The 23,856-nt window shown below is 38.6% G+C and overlaps 1 protein-coding gene across 1 annotated transcript; it reads right to left on the bottom strand.

Annotated features, from left to right (window-relative positions):
• On the bottom strand, nucleotides 1–23,856 carry WEE2 (WEE1 homolog 2). The gene is made up of 11 exons (XM_027842301.1): nucleotides 23,431–23,856; nucleotides 17,424–17,617; nucleotides 13,878–13,929; nucleotides 11,760–11,932; nucleotides 10,127–10,248; nucleotides 6,198–6,344; nucleotides 4,580–4,687; nucleotides 4,371–4,456; nucleotides 3,138–3,308; nucleotides 690–832; nucleotides 1–166 (listed from the first exon to the last, which is right to left on the bottom strand). Exons 1-11 carry the CDS (start codon nucleotides 23,854–23,856, stop codon nucleotides 1–3), a joined length of 1,788 nt encoding a protein of 595 aa, XP_027698102.1.

Here is a 23,856-nt window from a genome sequence, read left to right as displayed (position 1 = left end):
TTACTCAGATTTCCCAAAGGTGAAACTATGTGACCTTTTGGTTTTCCCTCCCACCAATCTACTGGAGCTACTTGACCCAGTTTTGGCAAAGAACCCAAGTGATCCAAGAGAGCGTTCACTGGTTTCTTCTTGGTGGCTCTGGGCAAGATGAACTTCTTTCAGTTCCCTAAGGGAAAAAAAAAAGTTTATTTCATTTGATCCAGCCAATTATTATCAGTTGTAGCAGGGACAATTTTACCAATCAGAAACTGGCACCAAAACAGAATGAGAGGAAACTATTAACGCCACCCCTCAACTTTATTGTTTTCATAGACAGTCTGTTATGATCAGGACTACCCATGTGGCAAACAAGAACTCATTTATGATAGTTTTGCCAGTCAGATATAACTGACCAAAAAGGGAAAACAAAACCAAAACCAAAAATCAAAAAGCACCAATGTGGTAGCAGGCAGCCATCCATTTCCCCCATATTATGACTAAAGCATAAGTGTACTCAAAAGCCAAGACTGTGTTTCAGGCAAGACTGGAAGTTCTTCAAGACTGGTTTCTTCTTAGATTGTTGTAGTGTGCGATTCCATAGGACAAAGCGAAATCATTGAGCTCTTTTGGTTAATGGCAACATGACTCCATACTATAACATGAGTGCCCCTAGACTAGATTATTTATTACCTCCAATATTCAGGACCCACCTCTCCAACTCAGCTGTCTTGGACTTTTCTCTGTCCAGCTCTTTCTGAAGCTTTGCAGTTATACCCAAAGAGGGTCTGAGGACTGTGTTCCTAGCCAAAGCTGCTGCTGTAGGTCTCTCCTCTGGTTTAGGATGGATCATAAACTGTGAAAGGAAGTAAAGAATTAGTACCTTAACTGTGGTCCTTTTTGAAGATTTTAAAAGTTCTTGACCCACCTTATGCAATAGTGTGCTAGTAAATATTTAACAACCAGCTCTCTTAGGGGAAAAAAGTACATAAAACACATTTACTTTAATCTGCATTAATATTTTCTCCATCTCTTTAAGTCTAGATAATCAACAGAAAAATAAATCAAGCCCCAATTTGTAGAATTTGCCAGTTTCCAAGGTATAAATGATCACATTGAAAATTTAACAGTTGACTCTCTTGAATCTGTTCAAGCTGGCTCCAGTACACCTCTGCCTTTGTGCCTCTTGATACTATTGACCACTTGGTCTTCTTTATGATACTCCCTTCTCTCGACACTGAGTTCCTCTTATTATCTGACTGGTCTTCCTTGTTATCCCCTTTCTAGAAATTCTTCCTCTTGCTCCTAACTGGGATCATTTCTAAAGGATCAGTCATCTGCGTCTGTATCTGTCTAAGCTTGCCTCACCTCATAGCTTCCAGTCAGTCTTGCCTCTGTGTAGATGACTCCAAAGTCCATATACCTGTTTTAACTTTTCCACCTGAGCTTAAGTCTCATGTGTACCACTCATTAGACATTTTCAATTAGATGTCCAATCACCACAATCTTTTTTTTTTTGTCTTTTTTGGTGAGGCAATTGGGGTTAAGTGACTTGCCCAGGGTCACACAGCTAGTAAGTGTCATGTGTCTGAGGCCATATTTGAACTCAGGTCATCCTGACTCTAAGGCTGGAGCTCTATCCACTGTACCACCTAGCTGCCCCCAATCACCACAATCTTAACAGGCATAAATTGAATCCTTTTTTCATCCTGCATAAAAATACTTCTTTTTTAGACATCTCTATTTTTGATGAAGACACTACTGTCTCTCTACTCTAAGGACTAGGGAACATTTAATGCTTTCCTTTACCCTTCACATCCAGTTAAATCTTGTCATTTGTCTTGGAAACATCTCTAACATCCATCAACTTTCTTTTCATCTTTATAGCAACCACTTGTCCCATTTCTTAACTACTTCATGTCTGAATTATAACTATAGCTTCACTGCTACATTTGTCTCTGGCTTCTCCCTTCTTAATCCATTCTGTACAAAGCTTCCACATAAGGTCCCTTTCAGTTCTAAAAGTCTATGTTCCTATGCTCTTCTTTTAAATCAAACAAAAAAATATGAATAAATCCTGTTAAAAAGAGAAAATAGCTAATTAAAATAGCCAACATTTATAAAGTAATCTAAGATTTTCAACTTACTGTGTGCATACATATACATACGTACGTACACACACACACACACGTATGCATTCTATTTGATCCTTATAACAATCCTGTGAGGTAGGTACTATTATTATCCCCATTTTATTATTCACAAAAAGGCAATATGAGAAATCCACAGCTTCCACCCCATCATTCAATGTACTTGATTACCACCAGGTTAAAGGTTAGATGTATCTTGGCATTTGAGGTCTCTAACCACATAGCCCCAGTGCTCCTAGTTTTATCTTTTCCTGCCACTTCCCTACATGTACTGTATTCTCCTACTAGGATTTAAGCTCCTAAAATGCAGGAGCTGTCTCATTTTCAAATTTGAATCCTCAGTACCTGGCACATAATAAATGGTTGTTGAGGGACACTGATCAAGGGGACCAGCTACTTCAATTAGTGGTGGCCAAATTGGCTCAAATCGTTCCTATGCATCTTTGCCTTTGGTCACAGTTTTCTCCCTATCTGGAAATGCTGGAGAGATCTCCCTACCTAGGATGACTCTACTGAAACAGAGAGGAAGAGGGAATAGAAGGAAGCAGAAGAAGTAAAAACAAAATTTATTTTTAAAGGAGGAGGGGAGAGAAAAGCTCCTTGAAGACAGGGGCTGTGGTGATTTTTTCCTTCTCCCTCCTCTCCCTACCACCAACCTTAGCATAATACTAAGTGTAAGTAGCGCATAAATACTTGAACTGAAAGTGCCTTTTTTTCCCCCAAAAGCACAAAAAACAGGTGACCTTTTTATAGTGTTATAAAAAATTATAAAAGGTCCAGACAGTAAGACAGCAGCTTTTAACCATTCCCTCTTACACTCCAAGTTCAAATCTGTATAGCCTCATGACCCTAATGCTGCCTTGATGTCTTCCCCCTTTTGCTCTGCTCTTTAGATCATCCTCTTAATTCTTTCCCCTTCCTTCCACTCTAACTCCACCAATATGCTCTATTCTTCTCACCCAACTTCTCCCCACCTCCCAAATGCCAACCTAATGTTATAAGAGATACCACCTTAAGTAAGGTGTAAAAGTCTTCAGAGAGCTTCTGTGGGAGAGCTGGAAGGTTGCCTCGACGGATATGATGCCAAGGCTCATCATTGCCTGGTAACGACTTTGCCCCTGCAGCCACAGCAATTGTCAATCCAAGGGCAAACACGTCTGCTTTGGGCAGGTAGCGATAGTCCTTCCAAAAAAAAAAAAAAAAAAAAGTAAGGAGTTTACTATGGTAATGAGACTGGGCAAATAGGAGAAACCTTAGTTATTCTCTCAAATACACATGAGTATAAATATGTTTAAGTTAGTTTCTTTGTTCCTGGAGGGAAGGAAAAAAAGATTAAAAAAAATTTTTATACTCTGCTCAGGGGCATTTGTGAATTTTGAGGAACCTGACAGAATCATGATATGCTCAGGGAGAAGAACATTTGAAAAAAAAAAAAAAGATAATACACACAGATACACAGGAAAGGGGATTCTTTCCTTTCCCCCATTATCAAAGCCATGGAGGAATGCCATGTTATTCTATATTTTATGACAGATATCTTCAAAGACAGATTCCCAAGGCCATTGCAGTTACAAGGAACAATCAATACTACCAGAAGTATTGAGGGGTAGGGAGAGGGATGAAATGAAGGTTTTTATAAACAGGAGCTTGACAAGAAAATAAGATTTGAATTTATCTGACCTATTGATATTTTATCTCAGAGCAACATGAAACCTCCTTTACAAGCATGTAAAGCTCTTCAGGGATAGGACTATTTTTTAAAAAAAAAATCTTTTGTCTTTATATCACCTAGCAATAACAGGTACTTAATAATAAATACTTAACGTGTACTGATCCACAATAAATAAGAGATTCCTCTAAGGTAGTGGTTCTCAAACTGTCTGGTCTTGGGAAACCTTTCTATATTCTTAAAAATTGAGACCCCTTAAAGCTTTTGTTCATATGGGTTACATCTACCGATATTTACCATGCTAGAAATTAAAATGTCTTATTACGAAAATAGTTTTGACCTCTCAGACTACTTGAAAAAGTCTCAGGTACCCCCAGGGGTCCCCAGACCACACTTTGAGAGCCACCAATCTAGGAGAATATTTATTTGTGGTCTCTCTCCTACATCTGGACTGGAAAAGAGATTCTATATTATCATAGGGATAGTTTTACATTTCCTACATATCTGAATGTCAAGCAGGTTCAGCATCTGTCAGTACATACATCCCCAACTACCTCCCTGATTTACAGCTGTACCTCTTGTAAAATCTCATTGGCCAAGAAGCGACTATCTCCCTCCTCTACTTGGGGGTTCTGGATTGAAGTTACAAGGCCCAGATCACCTAAGAGAAAGAAAGAATCACTTTAGAGGAGACCTCTCCTAGAAGGGCTACAACAGGAAAGGAATTATCAGTTCAGATTTCATTAGACCATAATCAAATGTTATGGAGAGAAGGCAGCCTCACCAATTTTATATATCATATTAGCAGATAGGAACCAGTCATCTTCATTCTCCCCTTCTTCTGAGACATACAGGACATCATCTTCTTGTTTTTTACAGATGAAGATGTTACCTGTACAGAGTTGGATTTAAAGAGTTAATGTCTCTTCTTCCCAGAGGAGAAAAAAATTTGGAAAATATTTTATTTTGAATAAAGGCTCCTGAAGTTCTTCTAGCCTATAACTAGATCTTTCAGGACTCTTTTCCCTCCTCAAATTCCCTTCTTTTTTGTTCTTACAACTATGGCTGTTGTCTCTTCGTTGAAATTTCCTCCTGTCTTTAACAAGATGCAATTCAATTAGATTCAATATGGTTATGGGCTATGAACAAAATCTGGCATCTGCTCCTTATGGAGGAGGACTCCCTCTGCCTTCATCAGCCCATCTTTTCCAATTGCTAAAACTACCTAACAAGAATAAATGAACATTCATAAGGATGGTAATTATGGCTACTTGAGAGCTTTTTTATGTGTGTCTCCACCTGCATTCAACATAGTGCTTTGCATATTTGTTGTTGTGCAGTCATATAGGACTCTACATGACTTAATTGCCTTGGTCCGTGGCATTTTCTTGGCAGACACTGAAGTGATTCACCATTTCCTTCTCCAGTATGCCTCGTTTTATAGATAAGGAAAAGAGGCAAATAGGTGTTAAATGACTTGCCCAGGGTCACACAGGTCAGAACTGAACTCAGATCTTCCCGACTCTAAGCCTTGTGCTTTATCCACTGTACCAGCCTACCTGTCCCCTATTCTGTGGGGGGCACTGAGAGGTTAAGGTATTAACTATGGTCACACAGCTAGCTTTGTATATAGTAAACACTTAATAAATGCTTTATTCATTTGTTCAGTTAATGTATGCTGATTAATACCTCCCCCACAAAATGGCAATTATCTTGATTAATATAAAACACATACTACCATTCTTCTTAAAAAAAAAAAACCTGCTGGTTTATCATAATCCTTTAAGTTCATAAAATATTTTGTATTTATCATCTCATTTGACCCCAACAACCCTTCAAGCTTGGGCTCAATAGGTGCCATTATTCTCATTCCCATACAAATGGCTATTTTACATACAAATAAAATAAGCCTCAAAGAAATTAAGCCACTTGCAAATCATAATGCCATTCTTTCCCCACCTGCAGTCCTAAAAAGAAAACATATAGTAGAGCCAACTCCTAATACTCCAGTTATTAACACTTGACTGCTCAGTTAAATTCCTGCTCTTAAAAGCACACTATTGCATTTCATCCTAGCTACTTCTTGATTCAGAAAGGTATAGGAATAGTAGTAAACATAAAAACAGGCATACAAACCTACTCATTGTGCAGACTTTCACTAACAATTGTAGCAGGACCTTCTTTTCTCGTCTCAAGTGAAAAAAGTATGTAGTTTTGGCTTTGTCCCCCACTTTAACTTTTTTTCCCTTTTTACCCTCCCACTAAAGGAGAAGGAAGAATTGTGTCTGATGCTATGCCAGTGAACAGAAATATGTTTTAATACATGCACATATTGTGATAACAGATGATGTTAGAAGGACATTACAGTAGTAGCAAGGGGAAGAAAGCAGAGATGCACTGACTGGGCTTGATGTCCAGGTGTACCAGACCCGAGTGATGGATATACTTCAGCCCCATGGAGATCTGCAGGAGCATATTCTTGAGTTCTGGCTCTTGGAAGAAATGGCCAAGTTTCTCATTTTCAGACACAGCGGCCTGCAGGCTCCCACCTAGCAGAGAAAAACACATTCAAGTCAAATGGAGAGAGTTGTAAAGCACAAAAGGCAATCTGTTAAAGATCAAACCCATGTGCCTTTGTGTAAAAGGGAAATCTTCTGAGAGAGGCATGAGACGAAAGCAAAGACTTTGGAAAAAAAAAAAAAGAAGCCAACGGAATGGCTTTGTAAAACCCTGCATGGTTCTGGAATAACTCTGCACTGTTCCCACTAAGCTACACCACTGCATGTTCTTTACAAATGACTGGGGCTATTGCCCTCTTTTATCTAAGATCCATGAACAATTCTGCAGTGGAATTATTACTGTTTATAATGCCTACCTTCCCAAGGAAGTACAAGCAGAGTACTTTAGAATATTCTAAGTGCTATACACTTGTGAAATTATGGTGAAATCCTAGGGACCACTCTAGGAGGTAGGACTGAGGCAGATGACCAGTCACAGTTCTGTTAAAAAGCCTATTTTCTATGACTTGGAAGGGAAAATACATCATGCTGCTTCTGAGGACCAGAGAGCTATCGCAGTTTATTTCAAAAAAAAAAAAAAAAAAAGCTGCTAGGACCTTCTTGGGAAGAAATAATTCAGTATGGATGACCTATTCATCAGAAAGGAAGGAATATTGTATGACCCTGGGCAAGTCACTTAACCCCAATTGCCTAAAAAATTTTAAAAAAATAGAAAGGAAAGAATAAATGCAAGGAAAAAGTGAGGGATGGATGGCTGGAAAAAGAATAAATAAATATACAGAACTGGAGCCCCTCAGTAAGTTTTGTCACCCAAGTGATCACATCCTACATGGAAGGTGAGGGCATAGATAGTATAGGAGGAGGAAATAGTCTATGTGGATTTCATGTTCTTTGAAATCTCATTGCGATTCTGGGAGATAAACTGGAAAGCATAAATTCCCAGAGAGGAGAGGAAACACCCCAAAGTGAACGTGGAAGAAGTCATTTAATACTTGAAGTTGCAGGCAGTGAGGTGAGGGAAATTATATTTCTTAACTTCTCAAAAGTCAGAAGATTCTTTCCCCTTCTTTCTTTCTCTATTCTCCACCCCCCCACACCCTCCCAAGTGAGGAAGAGGAGGAAGAGGAGGATGATAGCACTTTAAAGTTTTCTAGTTCTTTACATGTATTATCTTATTTTATCCTCACAATCAACTTTGGGAGGTAGGTGCTATTATGATCCCCATTTTACAGATGAGAAAACTGACACATAAAGAGGCTAAGGCACTTGCCCAAGGACACATGGCTAGCAAATGTCTGAAGTAGGATTTGACTTCAGGTGTTCCCTACTCCAGGCCCCATGCTCACTGGATCACCAAGCTGACTGTAATTTGGACAGCTCAGGGTATCCCAAGCAGCCAGTAGGTGGGCAGCCCTTTGGTCTCCCATATTAGGAGAGCATTTCCAACACCAAAACAGCTAGCCACTTGAATACTTGAGAACTTGGGCTTCTTTTCAAAAGTTTACCAGGTAAATGAAAACTAAAAATTGGAGCCTTTTTAATGGTCCAGACCTGTTCATTAGCATAAGACATTCATTCCAAAAACTTGGGTGGAAACTCCCTTTGATCCCCTATACAGAGCAGTATCTGTAATTTAAAGTTCCCTGGGGCACTTCAGCCAGTGAGTATGTGTAACAGGGAGAATTTGAACCCTGGTTTTCCCAACTCCAAAACCGGCCATCTACCTCATTATGCCATGAATGCTTCTCTAACCAGTGTTAGAATAAACATACAGAACATGGTACTCTGGGGAGAGCACTGGATAAGAACACAGAGAATCTGGTTTCAAATTCTGGATCCTGTGAAACCTTAGGCAAGTCATTTCATTTGTCTGGTACTCAGTTTTTCCCATCTAAGGAACTAGTAAAAGGAGGTGGAGATGAGAATGCTAGATCACCCAAGATCTTTCCAATTCTAATTCCTAGAATCCTAGATTAGTTAGAAGGTACCTAGGTCGTAATATTTCCTTAAATCATACTATAGGCTTAGTAAACAAAGCATAGATTAGTTTATTCACAAGTAGATAAAGAATTACACTTCAACAGAAAAAAACAATGTGAATTGTGAGATGACTCACTATTCTTGACAAGTGAGACCTAAAGAGAATTTACTGTACTCAAAACCCAAGCCGCTAAAGCTATGTCACAATTAGTGTGAATAATGAATCTCCTAACGTAGTTCAAAGTATTTGAACTGGAAGTCTTTGAAGTTATAATTATGTAAAATATGCTTATTGGTTCCAGCCCAATTTATAAACAAAGTATGAATTTGAATAATGCATCCACTTTAGGAGAAATCACATATTCATACTAATTGGGATCTAGCTTTATAGCTGAGCTGGTATTGTTACTAGAATTGCAAGTATTCTATGGAAGTACCCAGCTTTTTCTCTTTTTTTTTTTTTTTTTGGAAGGGAGGGGTGTGTAGGAGGTGAGCCAGGACAGAGGGATGGAGGTAGGGGGCAAGGATTTGATGGCCATCACCACTGGGATCCATGACCTTTTGAGAGAAATCTATTTTAAGCAGAGGTAGGTCCATTTAATACAATGTCATCCTAAGGATCCTGGGAATTTCAAACCAATCCATATCCCACAGGGATCCTCTAGTCCTCTAAGTTTAACCTTCTGTAGACCTATATGGCAGATACAGATGTAAACAGATCTTCTGAGTTGATCCCACAATTAGAGGCCTTTAAAGTTGCCTTAGAGCAGGGGGGTTCTTAATCTTTTTTATGTCATAGATCCCTTTGGTGAAGCCAATGGATTCCTTCTTAGAAGAAATTTTTAAGCACATGCTATGCTAATGAACAGGTCTGGACCACCAAAAAAAAAAAAAAAGGCTCCAATTTTTAGTTTTCATTTACCTAGTAAACTTTTGAAAAGAAGCCCAAGCTCTCAAGTATTCAAGTGGCTAGCTGTTTTAATGTTGGAAATACTCTCCTAATATGAGACACCAAAGGGCTGCCCACCTATTGGCTGCTTGGGGTACCCTGAGCTGTCCAAATTACAGTCAGCTTGGTGGCTCAGTAGATAGAGCATGGGACCTGGAGTCAGGAACACCTGAAGTCAAATAACATTTTTAAATAAAAAATACATAGGATTATGAAGAAAATCAAGTATGTTGAAATACAGTCATCAGAGTATTAAAAAAAAAAAGTTTATGGTCTCCAAGTTAAGAATCCTTGCTTACATAACTCAAAGGTTCCATATCAGTAGAGCCAATACACTGAACATGGCTTTACAATGCACAACCTGAATGTAATGAGCCAACACTCATTTTTCATCTTTGTATTTCCAGAACATGGTAGATGTTTAATAGAATTTTGTTGAATTATTTGCCATACCCTACACATTTGATCTATCCCATATCTACCCTGACATAATTTTATGTGAATTTTATAAACATCTAAAAAGTTGTTTAACAATAACAAATTTATAGTTTACAGAGAAGCAACTATGGAACTTGGATCAGATGTTTTACATAAAAACAGGAGGAATAAATAGCATGGATATAGCCATATGTCAGATTTGGTCATAGTTGAAGTCAAGGAACAGAAGATGGATTTGCAAGTTCACCTATTTCATTTCCCTACCCCTGGGCAAGAGTACCATTGAGACCATCCTGTAGGTATGCTGTCCCTGTAAGCTTAGAGTAGACAATTGTTTCTGTAAGTCACTGGCAGCTACCATAACACGAGGTTACACAATGGAGGACAGTTCCTGAAGACCTTGGATTTCATTTCACTCCCCAGAGATCAGAGTCCCAGTACTCACCATTGCAATACTCATTCTGAATGATCATATGGTCATCCTCTGCCCATGCAGAATAGTAACGGACAACATGGGGATGCTGTCCAAGCACTGCATGTGCATAAACTTCTCGCAAAGCTGAGGTTCTTAGAGACAGAACGATAATAAAAAGAAAACATGTACAAAGATGTTTTGGAAACCTTCACACATAGAAAATACACATTCTACACATATAGAAAATACCAATAATTATGGCTTCAGGAAGAAGTTTCTCAGTGGTTATTGCCAAAAAGACAAGCATGCTTCTATTTCTAGTCCCATTACAAAGTGGAGTGGGGGGCAGAGGAGAAGATTTGAACTGTCACAATAATTCATCATACTTCAACAGGTTAAAAAAGATACTTTCCCCCATCCTGGAACAATTCTTTAGAGTTCAGTGGATAATTGGATTTTAGCCTTTTGCCCTACCAACAAAACTATAAACCAGCCAAGAGTATATAACACATAGGGTCAGCCTTAAGGAAGAATAAGCAATATAAAATGGGGGAGGGGAATGGGAAATACATGGAACAGGAGAGTACAATACTTGGTCAATTTCAGCTTGACTACCAAGACTATATTTTGGACCCACATCTTTAAATTCTGTATTACCAATTTTCTTATTCCATCCTATCAGGGCTATAAAAGTCATAGCTAACCTAATTCATATGACCAATTTCCATGAGAAGAATGGGCAACTTCAGTATTTTTAAACTCAAGGCTAATTAATGTTTTGTACCTCTTCACACAAGAATGTTATCTGACTCTAGCAACCTGATGCTAAATGCAGTTTCATTTCCCAATGTTGTAGTCAAAGCAGAACTTACACATTGATCGTTCAGTTTCAGGACAAGAAATAGAAGGCAAAGTTGTTAATTTTTCTTATTCATTAAACAGGATATTGGATGCTAAAAGAAAAAAACTAAAGCTAAAATAAAACTGCCTTAAGCCAATAGGAATGTTTTACTGGCAGAATTTCTGACTCTGGATATTCCTAGAAGGGTCCTTTCAAGGCAAGATACACATACAGAGGGCTAATTTATACAAAGTTCAGCAACAACCACCATCAAGAGCTGTGTACAGATTATGCTTCTGACTGTAAAGCATCATCAAGTTATTCTGTAAGATTTCATCTCCTGCCTCTGAACCTGAAGTCTTAAGAATGTCATAATAATAATTTCTAATAACAATAACTAACATTTATATAGTGTTTACCATGTGCCAGGCACTGTGCTGAACACTTTACAAATATCTCATTTGATTCTCACTAACAACCCTGGGGTAAATGATATTATTATCCCCATTTTACCAGTGAGGAAACTGAGCCAGACAGTGGTTAAGTTACAAAGCTAGTGAGTGTCTGAAGTTGGCTTTGAACTCAGATTTCCCTGACTCCAGGTCTGGAGCTCTATCACTGCACCACTTAGCTGCCCCAATGTTATGGGTATAACAAGAACACTGGGGGAAAAGCAAGAAAATTTTGTATGGAGCTTCAAGCTATGCTCCAATTTAGTACCTAAGGACATATTGAAATACTACTACCTTAAGAGATTGCGATGGAAACCTTGAAAGTTCTGGATGAATTCCTGTAGGTCAAAACAATAAAATTTAAACTTACTCATTTGAGGATCCTCCCAAACGTCTCGTTGAGCGTTTAATAGCATAAATATATCCATCCAGCCTCTTGATGCACTTGTAGACAGAGCCAAATGCTCCTACCCCAATTTTTTCTAACTCCAGGAATTCTTTTTCATAGCGGGACACCATGTTGCTTTCTCTTATGACACATCTCTGAGAATATTGAGGGAAGGGAGGATGGAATGAAATGTGCTAGGAAGGACATAGAAAGGGATTTTAGTCATCTTGCCTTCCTAAAGAGTTCTAAGGTCATCAGCAATCTTCTAACCAAATCCAAGAGATCGTCCTCCTTAACCTTTGACACCAATGATACCAGTGACTTGCTCTTTACCTTCATTTTAAATAACCCTATATTCTACCTACACCCAACTTTCTTTTCTTCTCACCCCAAACACTACAGATGTTTGTTCTTGCAAGCTTAATCCTAGGTGTCCTGTTCCTCCCCCTATTATCCCTTTAAAGAACTCCTCTACCCCTAATGTTTAAACTGCCCATACACAAATGGTTCCTAAAATTGTATTTGGTTTTTTACAATTTCCGAAGCCAAATTGAGCTTTAATAACATAGTATTGGGGAAATGGGATGGCAGTAATACCACTTGTACAGCAGAGGAAATTGAGAAGTAAGATCTCCAAGAATAAAGTTAACTTTGACTTGTATCTCCTTAATTCTCAAAATTTCAGTCATTAACAAGTCTTGCAGGCTCATCTTTTGCAAAATCTATTAGTTATATTCCTTTCTATACATTTCTAGATACAAGCTTATTCCAAAGTCACTTGCTCTAGGGCCTAGACTACTCATGCCCTCCCCAAGTGTTCTTCTTCCTATCTCTGAGTACAACCCTTCAAATGTTCTAAATATGATGGTAAGAATGATTTTCTTAAAACTTTATGAAAGTATTTGCTTTTAAAGACATAGGAAATGAGAAACCTATGGTAGGAGTCAATTATTTCACTTGAAATTTAAGTTCTACATAGAATTTACGGCCTTGTCTCTACCAGCTACCTACCTCCTCTACTTGGAGGACCAGTGGCAGAGTGGACAAAGCACTGGACCTGGGAGTCAGTGAGATCTGGGCAGCTAGATGGCACAGTGGATAGAGAACTAGACTTGATATCAGGAAGACTCATCTTCCCAACATCAAATCTGGCCTCAGACACTTACTAGCTATGTGATCCTGGGCAAGTTTCTTAATCCTGTTTACCTCAGTTTCCTCATTTGTAAAATGATCTGGAGAAGGAAATGGCAAACCACTCTAGTATCTCTGCCAAGAAAATCTCAAATGGGGACACAAAAAGTCAGAAATGACTGAAAAATGACTCAACAAAACTTCCTCATGCTGAGTTATTCAAAAGTGGAATTGGGATCCTTGGAATGTAATAGGATCGCTCTGAATAAGTCTTCAAAAGCCTAACTGATGACATATTGGAGGTATGGGTAGGACTAAACAGCCTCTAAAGTCGCTTCTGATGCTTAGATGTTTGATTTTTAAAGCCTCCTCAAGTTGAAGACAGAGGGGCGGAAAATTTAAGTTACCAGCTTATTTGGTGAGATTTCTAGGAAGTCAAATTTACATAACTAATCTAGCCAACTACTTTAAATTGAGCTCTAGATCACCTTTTTTCCCCCCTCTCTCTTTTCTCTTTGTTTTCAAGAGTCTTGAAATACATACAATTTCTGTGAATTGGCCTTTTCTAGTTCCTACTCTATTTAGAAACCATTCATGGACTCCATTAGCAGCCTAGACCCTAACTATAGTTTTTTTAAGTCAAACTCCTGTCCACATTTATCTAGTTGGAGTATGTGTTCCCGCTTTAAACTTCTGATTCTTTACCTCAATCAGTGCTTAACTCTCCCTAATGTCAGACAGGGGTAGCAGTCATTAGATTTGGGGAAAAAAAAATACCTGAGCTAATTAAACTGTATAAGAAATCCTAGGTTACAAAGATATAGATGTTAACGTAATAGCAAAAAGACCCTGGATTAAAATCCAAACAGATCTAGGCACTGTGTGGTGTTACTGACAGATGGCAAATCTCACGAAATACTCATGCTCACATCAGAGTAAAGACACCAGGGTCTGGAAACCCTCACTCACCTTGGCAGGCAGTCCTTGCACTCCATTGTCTTCAGAGAAGTCAGATTCCTCTCTAGAAAACAAAACAAAAACAAAAACCCAAAACAAATACATATAAGAAAGCAGTCCCACACCCCTCAGTTCCATAGCGAAAGTAACTACTCCTCAATACCTTTATCAGGTGAGAAACTCTTTGACGGAGTTACAGAATGAATAGTGTAAACAATTCCTAGACACCTATATTGAATCAAGGTATAAAGAAGGAAGAGTCATGTAGATGGTTTCAGTCATGCTCTGTGGGGAGGTAGCATTCTGACTGCTAGCCAGATTGGAGTCTGACTTTTGCTAACCAGTCAGCCCAGTGGTGGTGGTGGAATAGCTCAAACCAAGCCCCTTGAGAGAGGATCCCCAAGAGGTAGGGGAAAGAGTTTATCTTTGCCTCTCATCCCTCTTGACCAAAGGGAAAGCTCAAGACCTTTTAAAGGTCCCCAAGATTTAGTCTTCCCAATCATGGTGACAGTAGATACTCTAGTCCCATTTACTACTAGCTACACTGCTTTTGGATTCCTTTGAACCTCTCCTCACATCTTTCTTCCACAGTAAACTTGTATTTGGGAAATCTCATTATTCTGCAAGGCTGGATCTGCCTGGTACTCTCATTTCATCAGTACTTTCAGTCCCTTTGATTGGGCCCTCTGACTGGAGGGTGAGATTATGGGCTCCAGCACTTCTATTTAAGGGGAAATCTCAGTACAGTCTTCTCCCCATTTACCATCAGCTATGTTGCTTTTGGATTTCTTTTGATTTCTCTAACATGCTCTTTGTGCCGAGCACCTTCTCCTCTCCCCTTCCTTCCACCCCATCTCTCATTGCCTTTTAAGTGTTGTCTTCCACCATTAGATTGCAGGGACTGTCTTAGTTTTTACATGTGTTTGTATCCCCAGCACTTCACTTGGTGCCTGGCACATAGTAGGCACTTAATAAATATTTATTGACTGACAGGAGGACAGGCACGCTACTCCGGACTCTACTAGGGTACTTGTTCTCTGAGCTCAATAGAGCTCATCTAAAGTATAATTCATAAGGACTACAAAGAGGGACTTCCCTTTAACCACAAGCTGTGAGTTACCTCTTTGCCACTTAGGCATGTTTTGTACCAACTGTTATTATATTACATTATTAAATAGCCCTAACTAAAAGCTAATTAACTCCAAACTGACTATTAATGTGGAACACACTCCCAAGATAGGAACTTGGAAGAAGTGATATTAGAAATCAACCCCAACTCCTCAGGGTTATCCCTAGAAGCCTGAGGTGAGGAGTAATTGCTCCCTTCTGGGAACTCAATCTAAGACAACGACCCTAGAACAATGAGGTACACTCCCTAACTCACTATAGTGATAGTAACAGGACTGGATGACCACTTATTGGAAGTGACTCAATTTGGGGGAGAATTGGGCTACGACATTTTGAGGTATCTTCTTAACTCAGAGTCTAAAATAAGTAGGCTTAACGTGGGTTAAATATACAAAGTTTCTTATAAGACAAATTTAGCATAAGATGATACCAGGTTCAACAGCAATAAAAGTCTGCTTTCTTGATCAGAAAAACAAACAAACAAAAAACCAAGAAATGTTTCTAGAGCTAACAGCCTTAGGACTTGCTGCCAATTGGTAATTACCTATTTAACTAGTGGTTCTTGTTAAATGCTATGTTCTCTTGCGTTTTCACAAAGCTGAAGGACTATGAATGTCAATTCCTTCTAAATTTCAGCACCAATGTAAGTAAACCTGCCCACCCTAATTTTCCTTCAGACAATTTCAGACCAAAGCTTCTGACTGTTGATTTTTACTACCTAGGAAGGGGATGTTAAGGAAAACAAGACAACCAGAAAACAGGATTCACCCAAATATCAATACCTTTACTTGATCATTTGTGAGCGAAATTTGCAAGCATGTTCACATTTGAGCAAAATCTAGGGTGGGTATGTTTGTTTAGTTGAAGCTAATCTCCTTTTCAAGGTCCATATATTAACACTGGCCATAAAATTCACCACCTTGACCGTCATAAGTTTACATTAAGTATCATTTCCGGCTTCTAAGTGGTATACATCTAGACAAGGGCTAAATTTCAAAGAGAAGCTACCACTACAATAACTGGCACCAGAAGCTGGCTAATAACGTAACTTGAGCAAAAGTTCTATTCTGGTGATATCATCCTGGGAATCTACACTGGTAAACACCAAAGATTTAGCCACAAAGGAAATAAAACCCAACTTTCAACAGTAGCATAAGGAGTATCTCTTAATACAATAGATTCCTTCTGTCAGTAGGCTTCCTTTCCCTGAATTTTAGGGGGGAAAAAAAAACACTTTTAAAACAGTGAAGCTGTCCTGAAACACACAGCAGGTCAAGAAATTTTTACTTCCCAAACTATTTTGCAGGGCAATTCAATTTAGCTGTTCAGCTATCTAGCGCCCACATGCCTCCCAACTATCTACGGATATCTCAAACCTTTACCCTACAGCCCCCATAGACTGAATACAAACTAGACTCAAGCCAACATGCTCACATTGTGAACATAAGGTACTATATGCCTACCCCCAATACTAGACTGCGATTAGAAGAGGGTCCAATTTCAGCAACCATTCACCTTAAAAAAAAAAAATTCAGTCAACAAGCATTTGTAAAGCAACTATGTTTCAGGTAGTGGGAATATAAAAAAATGCAACCACCTATGATGTCGTAAAGGAGTTTACAAGCTGTCAGGGAAGCATATCACATGTGCAAGTACACACATAACAAATATATACATGCAAAACAGACACAAGGATTATCACATCTTTGTTAAATATCAAATACCTCTGAGCTTCCACTGCAAAGGCAATGGGTTTTAGCCAAAATTATCAAGGTTTCATATGTTAACAGGAACACATACAGAAAATTTTAATTTGATTAAAGTTCAAATCTCAATTTTACTTCTCGAAAATTCTTCACTCTCCCTCAAAAGTCAGGATAGTTAATTATTCTTAAAATAAAAAAATACAAAAATGTTTTTAGCAGTTTTTTTTATATGTAGCCATGGCAATTTAGGGAGTATCTTCTTTATTGGGACATGGCTATACAAATGTTTATAAATTAATTTAATTGAATATTATGTCATAACAAGTTATGAAATAGACTGTTACATAGGAAACTGAGAAGACCTCTATGAAGGGATAAGAGTGAAGTGAGCAGAACAACTTGGACATTGAAGACATTAGAGAAAACCAACTTTGTTCAAGGCAATGACACAACCCACAAATTTAAAATGACTAAAGTTAAAACATGCTTCTCCTCTCAGAGAGGTGATGACCTTTAATACAGAAAGACATACATTTTTAGGCATAACCAATGTAGGAATTTGTTTTGCTGGACTATGCATATGTTATTCTTTTTTTTTTTCCCTTCCATTTTTTGATTTTTCAATTGTTCAGTGGAGGGAGAGGAGACAGTGAGAGGGAGAGACTATAAATGCACATAAAGCAAATTAAAAGAGGAAAAAACAGAAAGGTATGATGACACTCACAGCTCTCCTCTTATTTTCCTCTTGCCGCTGGATTGAGAAACCATCCTCCGGTAGGATTCTGGGGTGAAAGGGTTCACATTGACCTGATCTGATGAAGGTATCTGGTATGTGCTAATGGCAGGTATAAATCGGGAGTGCTTAGAACTTCTTGTAAATGGCTTTCCAGAAGAACATATATTACTTGTTAGCAGAGTCTGATTTAAGAACAACAACAACAAAATTAAATTTCAAAAGCATGACGGGACTGGACTAAATTTTTTTTTTTAAACCTATGATTTCAATGATAAAGGGAGCTCATGATGACACTGGGAGGGCACTGAGCCGTTAAGTGACTAACTCGTTAGGCAGAGGCAAGACCTGAATGCATGTCTTCCCAATTACCAGGTTAGCACAAGTTCATACTCTTTCACTTGCTCACTTGGGCTCTGTCTCCCCCCCCTCCCCACTTTCCTTTGCTGTCTTCTCATCTCCCCCGCCTTTTTCACTTGTTCACTGCTTCTCTAATCAAAGCAGTTCTACCTCTCTCTGTCATTGTTCCACAGCAGGTAAATGAAGGCCACCACATAGGACATACAGGAGCTGGAAATTCTGACCCTAAGATACTCATATTCTCTTTATTATCTAATACAGGCCTCAACATTATGTTACAATAACACCTATAAAAAAAAAAGTGACAATTCTCTCAGATCATACAAATCAGCAGAAGATTTTTCACAAATCTAAGGCTTCCCAGAAATTAGACAGGTCTGTGTGTTGTGAAAAGTGGGGCAGGAGGAAGCAGAATAAAAGGTATCCAAGCTAACCAGGCCCAGAAAAAGCCAAAGGGGACAAAAAAATCTCATAGTAAAAACTCACGATGACTTGGCATCTGTGCCTGGCAAAAGGTTAAAACCCTTCTTCTATACTTTCCATGATGATACTGAAAAACATAGACATTAATATACAGGAAATTCTCACAGAGTACCCAGTGGTCATGATTTAACTCCAAGTATAACTGAATCCTCACTGAACTGTGTGAGGAAAATGTTTCCTAGAGGAGAGAGAGCCAGCCTCAAAGTCAGTAAGAGCTGACCTCAAGTTCCATCTCTGATACCTATTTGTCTAGCATGTCCCAGATGCTCTGCCCCATACCTGCCCCCAACTTTTACTTTAAGATTACCTCCTTCTGCAGGAGGTCATTCTTAGGTTGTTCTCTAACCCCTCCTCTGCTTACTAGCAGAGAGCACCTTCATATGCCCTGTGTATGTTCTATGTACTTAGATAGTTTCATGCTGTCTTCCCCTTTGGAATATAAACTCTTAGAAAGAATGAACTTTTTGTTGTTGATTTTCTCCCACCTGCCTTTTTTTGTATTCCCAATACTTAGTACTGAATTACTAATAATTAGAGAAATGCAATTCAAGCAGCTCTGAGATTCTACCTCATTCTCAGATCAGTAAAGTTGATTCAAAAAAAGAAAGAATGAACATGACAAATGCTGGAGGTGCTACTGGAAAACAGGTATAGTAATGCACTCTTAGTAGAGCTTTGAAACATCGCAGTCGTTTTGGAAAGAAGTTATTAAACTGTGCATAGCCTTTAACAGAGCAACACCACTACTAGGTGTATATCCAAATAAAAAAGACCCAAAGGAAGAAGAAGACAAACCATATGTTCAAAAATGTTTGTGGCAGCTCTTTTGTGGTGGCAAAGAACAAGAAACTAAGAACAAAATCATCATTTGGGGACTGGCTGAGCAAGTTATCATCTATGAATATGCTGTAAGAAATGATGAAGAGGGGAAACATGAAAAGACTTGCATGAAATGCTATAGAATGATGTCAAACCAAGAGAACATTTACATAGCAACAACATTCTACAGAAAAAGCTTTGAAAGCCTCAAGAATTCTGATTAACACAATCACCAACTAAGATTCATCGATAAAACATGCTACCCACTTACTGACAGAGGGATGAGCTCATGCTACAGAATTTTTTTTTTTTGACATGGCCAATTTGAGAATTTGTTTTACTCAACTATGCATTATTGTTACAAGGGTTTTGTTTTATCTTTTTCGGTGGAGGGGATGATAAAATAGATTCTGGTTAACTGAAAAGATAAAATTAATTTTTTTTAAACACACTAATTTACAGAGAAGGTACAGATCTGCATTGACAGAGAGAAGCCCTCATACCAGTAAAATCATAGGTCTAGTCACTTTACCCTGTAATTTAATCCATGGCATACTAAGAGGTCTAGGCAGCCAGTTGGTGCAGTGAATAGAGTACTGGGCCTGGAATCAGGAAGAATCCTCTTCCCGAGTTCAAATCTGGCCTCGGACACTCACTAGCTATGTGACCCTGGATAAGTCACTTAACCAGAATTGCCTCCAAAAAGAAAAAAATGCAGTTGAACAACAACAACAAAAGAGGAAATTTCCTCACTGGAAAGAAGAAGGTGGTCCAGACCCATAAGTAGAACTACTATTTAACCTCAAGAGGCAACTCGAACAGAACATTGGCCTTGGAATCAGGAAGACACAAGTTCCAAACCAGCTTTAGAAACATCCTAGCTGTGTGACCTTGGGCAAGCCAGTTAACCTCTGTTTGCTACTGGAGGAGGAAATAGCAAACTACTCCAGTATCTTTGCGAAGAAAATCCCATGGACAGTGTGGTCCGTGGGGTCAAGAAGAGTCGGTTGAGAATGAACAACATTTACCTCAAAAGATTGTTGTGAAAGATCAAATGAAACAATGGGAAAGTACTATAAAATTTACTAAATACCATACAAAAACCAAAATGTCTAAAAATACATTTTGGTATCAGTTCACAAACATTGAGCACATAGTACAATAAAAACAAATTTTCCTGACCAAAACATGGTGATTTGTAAAGAGCTTTGGATTTTAGAGAATCAAAATAAGAGTTTGAATTCTGGTTCTGCCACTTTTACTAGTTGGCCACCTTCCATCCAGTCTCCAATTCTGTGCAGTGAGAGTTTTAGACTAAATTAGGAGTTCTTAATCTGGGGTCCATGCATTTTTAAAGTATTTTGATAACTATTTCAATATAATCGTTTCTTTTGTAGTCCCATGTATTCTGTGCATTTAAAAATGTTATTCTGAAAAGGGGATCCAAAGGCTTCACCAGATGGCCAGTGAGGTCCATAAAAAAAAGGTTAAGAACTCCTGAACTAGTTGATCTAAGATCCTTTTCAACTCTAGAAGTACTAAGAATTTCTTCCATGACATCTCTTTCCCATACCCATTTCATTTGTGAGAGATATAAGCATTCATTAAAGTTAGTTCCCTTAGATTTTATTATGTGATGGAAACAGCTAATAGGCTATTGAGTTTCATCTCTTTGCAGGTAATTTTAAACCCTTATTCCGGGTCAGTCAAATCATTGAACACCAACAGCATTTTCAGTTTATGTACAGTAGGAATAGTTTATACATTCTCTCTCTGCTCTTACTCTATAGAGTCAAGAAGGCTAATTTTGCTTAACTGCTATCAGGAATAATTCAATGGTGTGAATAGGGGGAAGGAAGCTATGTTGGCAAATGACAGATGTAAAAAATATGGGATCCATACAACTAGCCTTCAAGTGGTGAACTTCCAAAAAGTAATTTATTGATGTCAGATATCACAAGGGGAAGGCAAGGGTGGTGGTTGTTTAGTTGTTTTTCCAGTCATGTCTGACTTTTCATGAACCCATTTGGGGTTTTTCTTGGCAGAGATACTGGAGTGGTTTGCTATTTCCTTCTCCAATTCATTTCACAGATGAAGAATTGAGCAAACAGGGTACAGTGACTTGCCCAGAGTCACACAGCTAGGAATAAGGGTTTATATAAGCACCTACTAGGTGCCAGGCACTGTGGTAAGCACTTTTTTACAAATATTAACTAATTTGATGCTCCAAACAACCCTTCGAGGTAGATGCTATTCTCCTCATTTTACAGCCGAGGAAAAGAAGTATTTGCCCAGGGTTACATAGTTAGTTAAGTGCTGTGGTCCCATTTGAACTTTGGTCTCCCTGACTCCAGGCCCACTGCTCTATCCACCATAGCTGGGAAGGCAGAACAAAAGGCCAACCAAAGAAGATAATACAAATGGCAGAGAACCAAGTCTTGAAGGCTCTTAAGAATGAAGGAAGTGCTTATGTGATTAAAAAAAAAATGCCAAAAACAAATAATGAAACAAGCACCCTAGAAGGGTGAGGAAAAAAACAAAAAAAAACAACAACAAAAAACCAACTCCATCCTGGTGTACTGAGATCAGCAATTGATCATCAATTAGAAGGGATAAAGGAGTATGAGCCCTCCCATACATTTAACACATACTTTTCAGTAGGGCATTGCTATTATTTATATGATCTGAAAAATGTCTTGGAAGGCCCAAATGGCCAAAGGGTTGGAAAAGTATGTATTAAATGCATGGCAGGGCTCAGACTCCTTTATACCTTCTAATTGATGATCATTTGCTGATCTCAGTAAACAAGGGTGCTAGTTTCATTATTAGATAAAGTGACTAATCCCTTGACCTTGAGATTTCACTTTTAGGCATGTACCCAAAGAAAGTCATGGACAAAAAAAAAGTTCCTTTAAAAATACCAAAATATTTATAGCAGTACTTTTTATGGTAGCAAAGAACTGGAAGTAAGGTAGATGCCAATCAGCTGGAAAATGGCTGAATAAATTGTACAAACAAACTATTACTGTATTATAAGAAAAGGTAAACATAACAAGTACAGAGAAGTCTGGAAAGACTTACAGGAACTGATGCAAAATGAACTAAACAAAACTAGGAAAATTATACATATAAAAATGAAAACAATGTAAATGGAAAGAACAATTAAAGTCTAAACTGAATATTTCAGAAACATAATGGTCAAGCTTTGCCTCAAAAACAGAGGCATAAGAAAGCAACCCTCCCTTTCCACTGCAGAAGTTGGGTCCACAAATATGGACCATTGCAATAAAGTTAGACTTTTTAAAAAACTATATTGGTTAATTTAGTTTAATTTCCCCCACCATGTCCCCACTCCTCTTTTTTAAAGGTTTTTTGTTTGTTTGTTTTAAGGAATAGCTCTCTATAGGAGCAGGAGAACAGAAGGAAATGTAGGTACTATGAAAAGAAAGATATCAATAAAAATCTATTTAAAAAAAAAAAAAGGACATGCTAGGGGCAGTTAGGTGGCGCAGTGGATAGAGCACCGGCCCTGAAGTCAGGAGGACCCAAGTTCAAATCCAGCCTCAGACCAAACACTTGTCACGTACTAGCTGTGTGACCTTGGGCAAGTCACTGAACCCCAACTGCCTTACCCCAAAAAAAAAAGACATACTAGAAGGGTTCCATAATGAAGATAAAATGTGATACAAATTTCATCTCAAGTCTTGCCTATCTTCATTCATGGTCTGCCTTCCCTTTATTGATTATTTCCAATTTATCCTCCTGTATATCGCTAGTTTGCACATAATTGTTTGCTCAGAGTTGTTTGCTTTGTCTCCTCTGTTAGCTCCTGGAGAGTAGGGGCTGTCTTTTGCCTTTCTTTATATTCCCCAGTGATTAGCACAGTTAAGCTCTTAATAAATGTTTATTGAGGGGCAGCTAGGTTGTGCAGTGAATGAATGCAGCGCCTAGAGTCAGGAAGATGAGTTCAAATCCAACCTCAGACACTTACTAGCAGTGAGACTCTGGGCAAGTCACTTAACCCAGTTTGTCTCAATTCCTCATCTGTAAAATGAACTGGAAAAGGAAATGGCAAACCACTCCAGTACCTGTCATCAGGGAGAATCAGATACAACTGAAATGGTTCAACAACAAATGTTTTTGACTGACTGATCGTCTCAAGAAAAGGTTAGCATGCTTAAAGTTTGTTAACACTCACAAATAGAACACTGAGTGGAAATATAAAAATGATTACACCTTTTTTTCCCCTCAGAAAATGAAAAAACACATTGTGTCTCCAAAAACGGAAATATTTGAGACAGACAGGCTTTAGCTATCCCCTCTCTAACATGCTTACCTTGGGGGTACACGGCGAATCACAAAGTTGCAGCTTTTTCCAGGATATTTCTGGGATCCTAGAAATGTCATTTAAAGGTCGTGACAAAGGACTCTGTAGCAAGGAGACGTCTGCTGTCTGGTCAGGACTATCTCTGGAATTGCTGTGAGGGGGTGTAGCTTGACTGCAGATCCACAGTGGCATCCCCTCAGGAGCCACACTAGTCAATGGGGACTGAGGCTCAATCATCTTCTCTGGGGTCCGAAATGAGGATGTAGGCCAATAGGAAGTTGGAGAAGAATATGGAGTGGAGCTCTGGGATGCTTCTTGCAATTTCTTACTGTTTTTTCCTTCCTCCTTTCCTCCTAGATTCCCAGAAACTTTTTCACAAGGGAAGGAGACATTCCATTTCAGCACCAGGTCATCCTTGTTCTTACTTCCTTCCAT

The sequence above is a fragment of the Vombatus ursinus genome, unplaced genomic scaffold (genome assembly GCF_900497805.2).
Source record: "Vombatus ursinus unplaced genomic scaffold, bare-nosed wombat genome assembly UNPS02014870.1, whole genome shotgun sequence".
Taxonomy (NCBI): domain Eukaryota; kingdom Metazoa; phylum Chordata; class Mammalia; order Diprotodontia; family Vombatidae; genus Vombatus; species Vombatus ursinus.
Note: the sequence above shows the minus strand (reverse complement) of the source record. Positions and strands in the feature narration are given on the sequence as shown.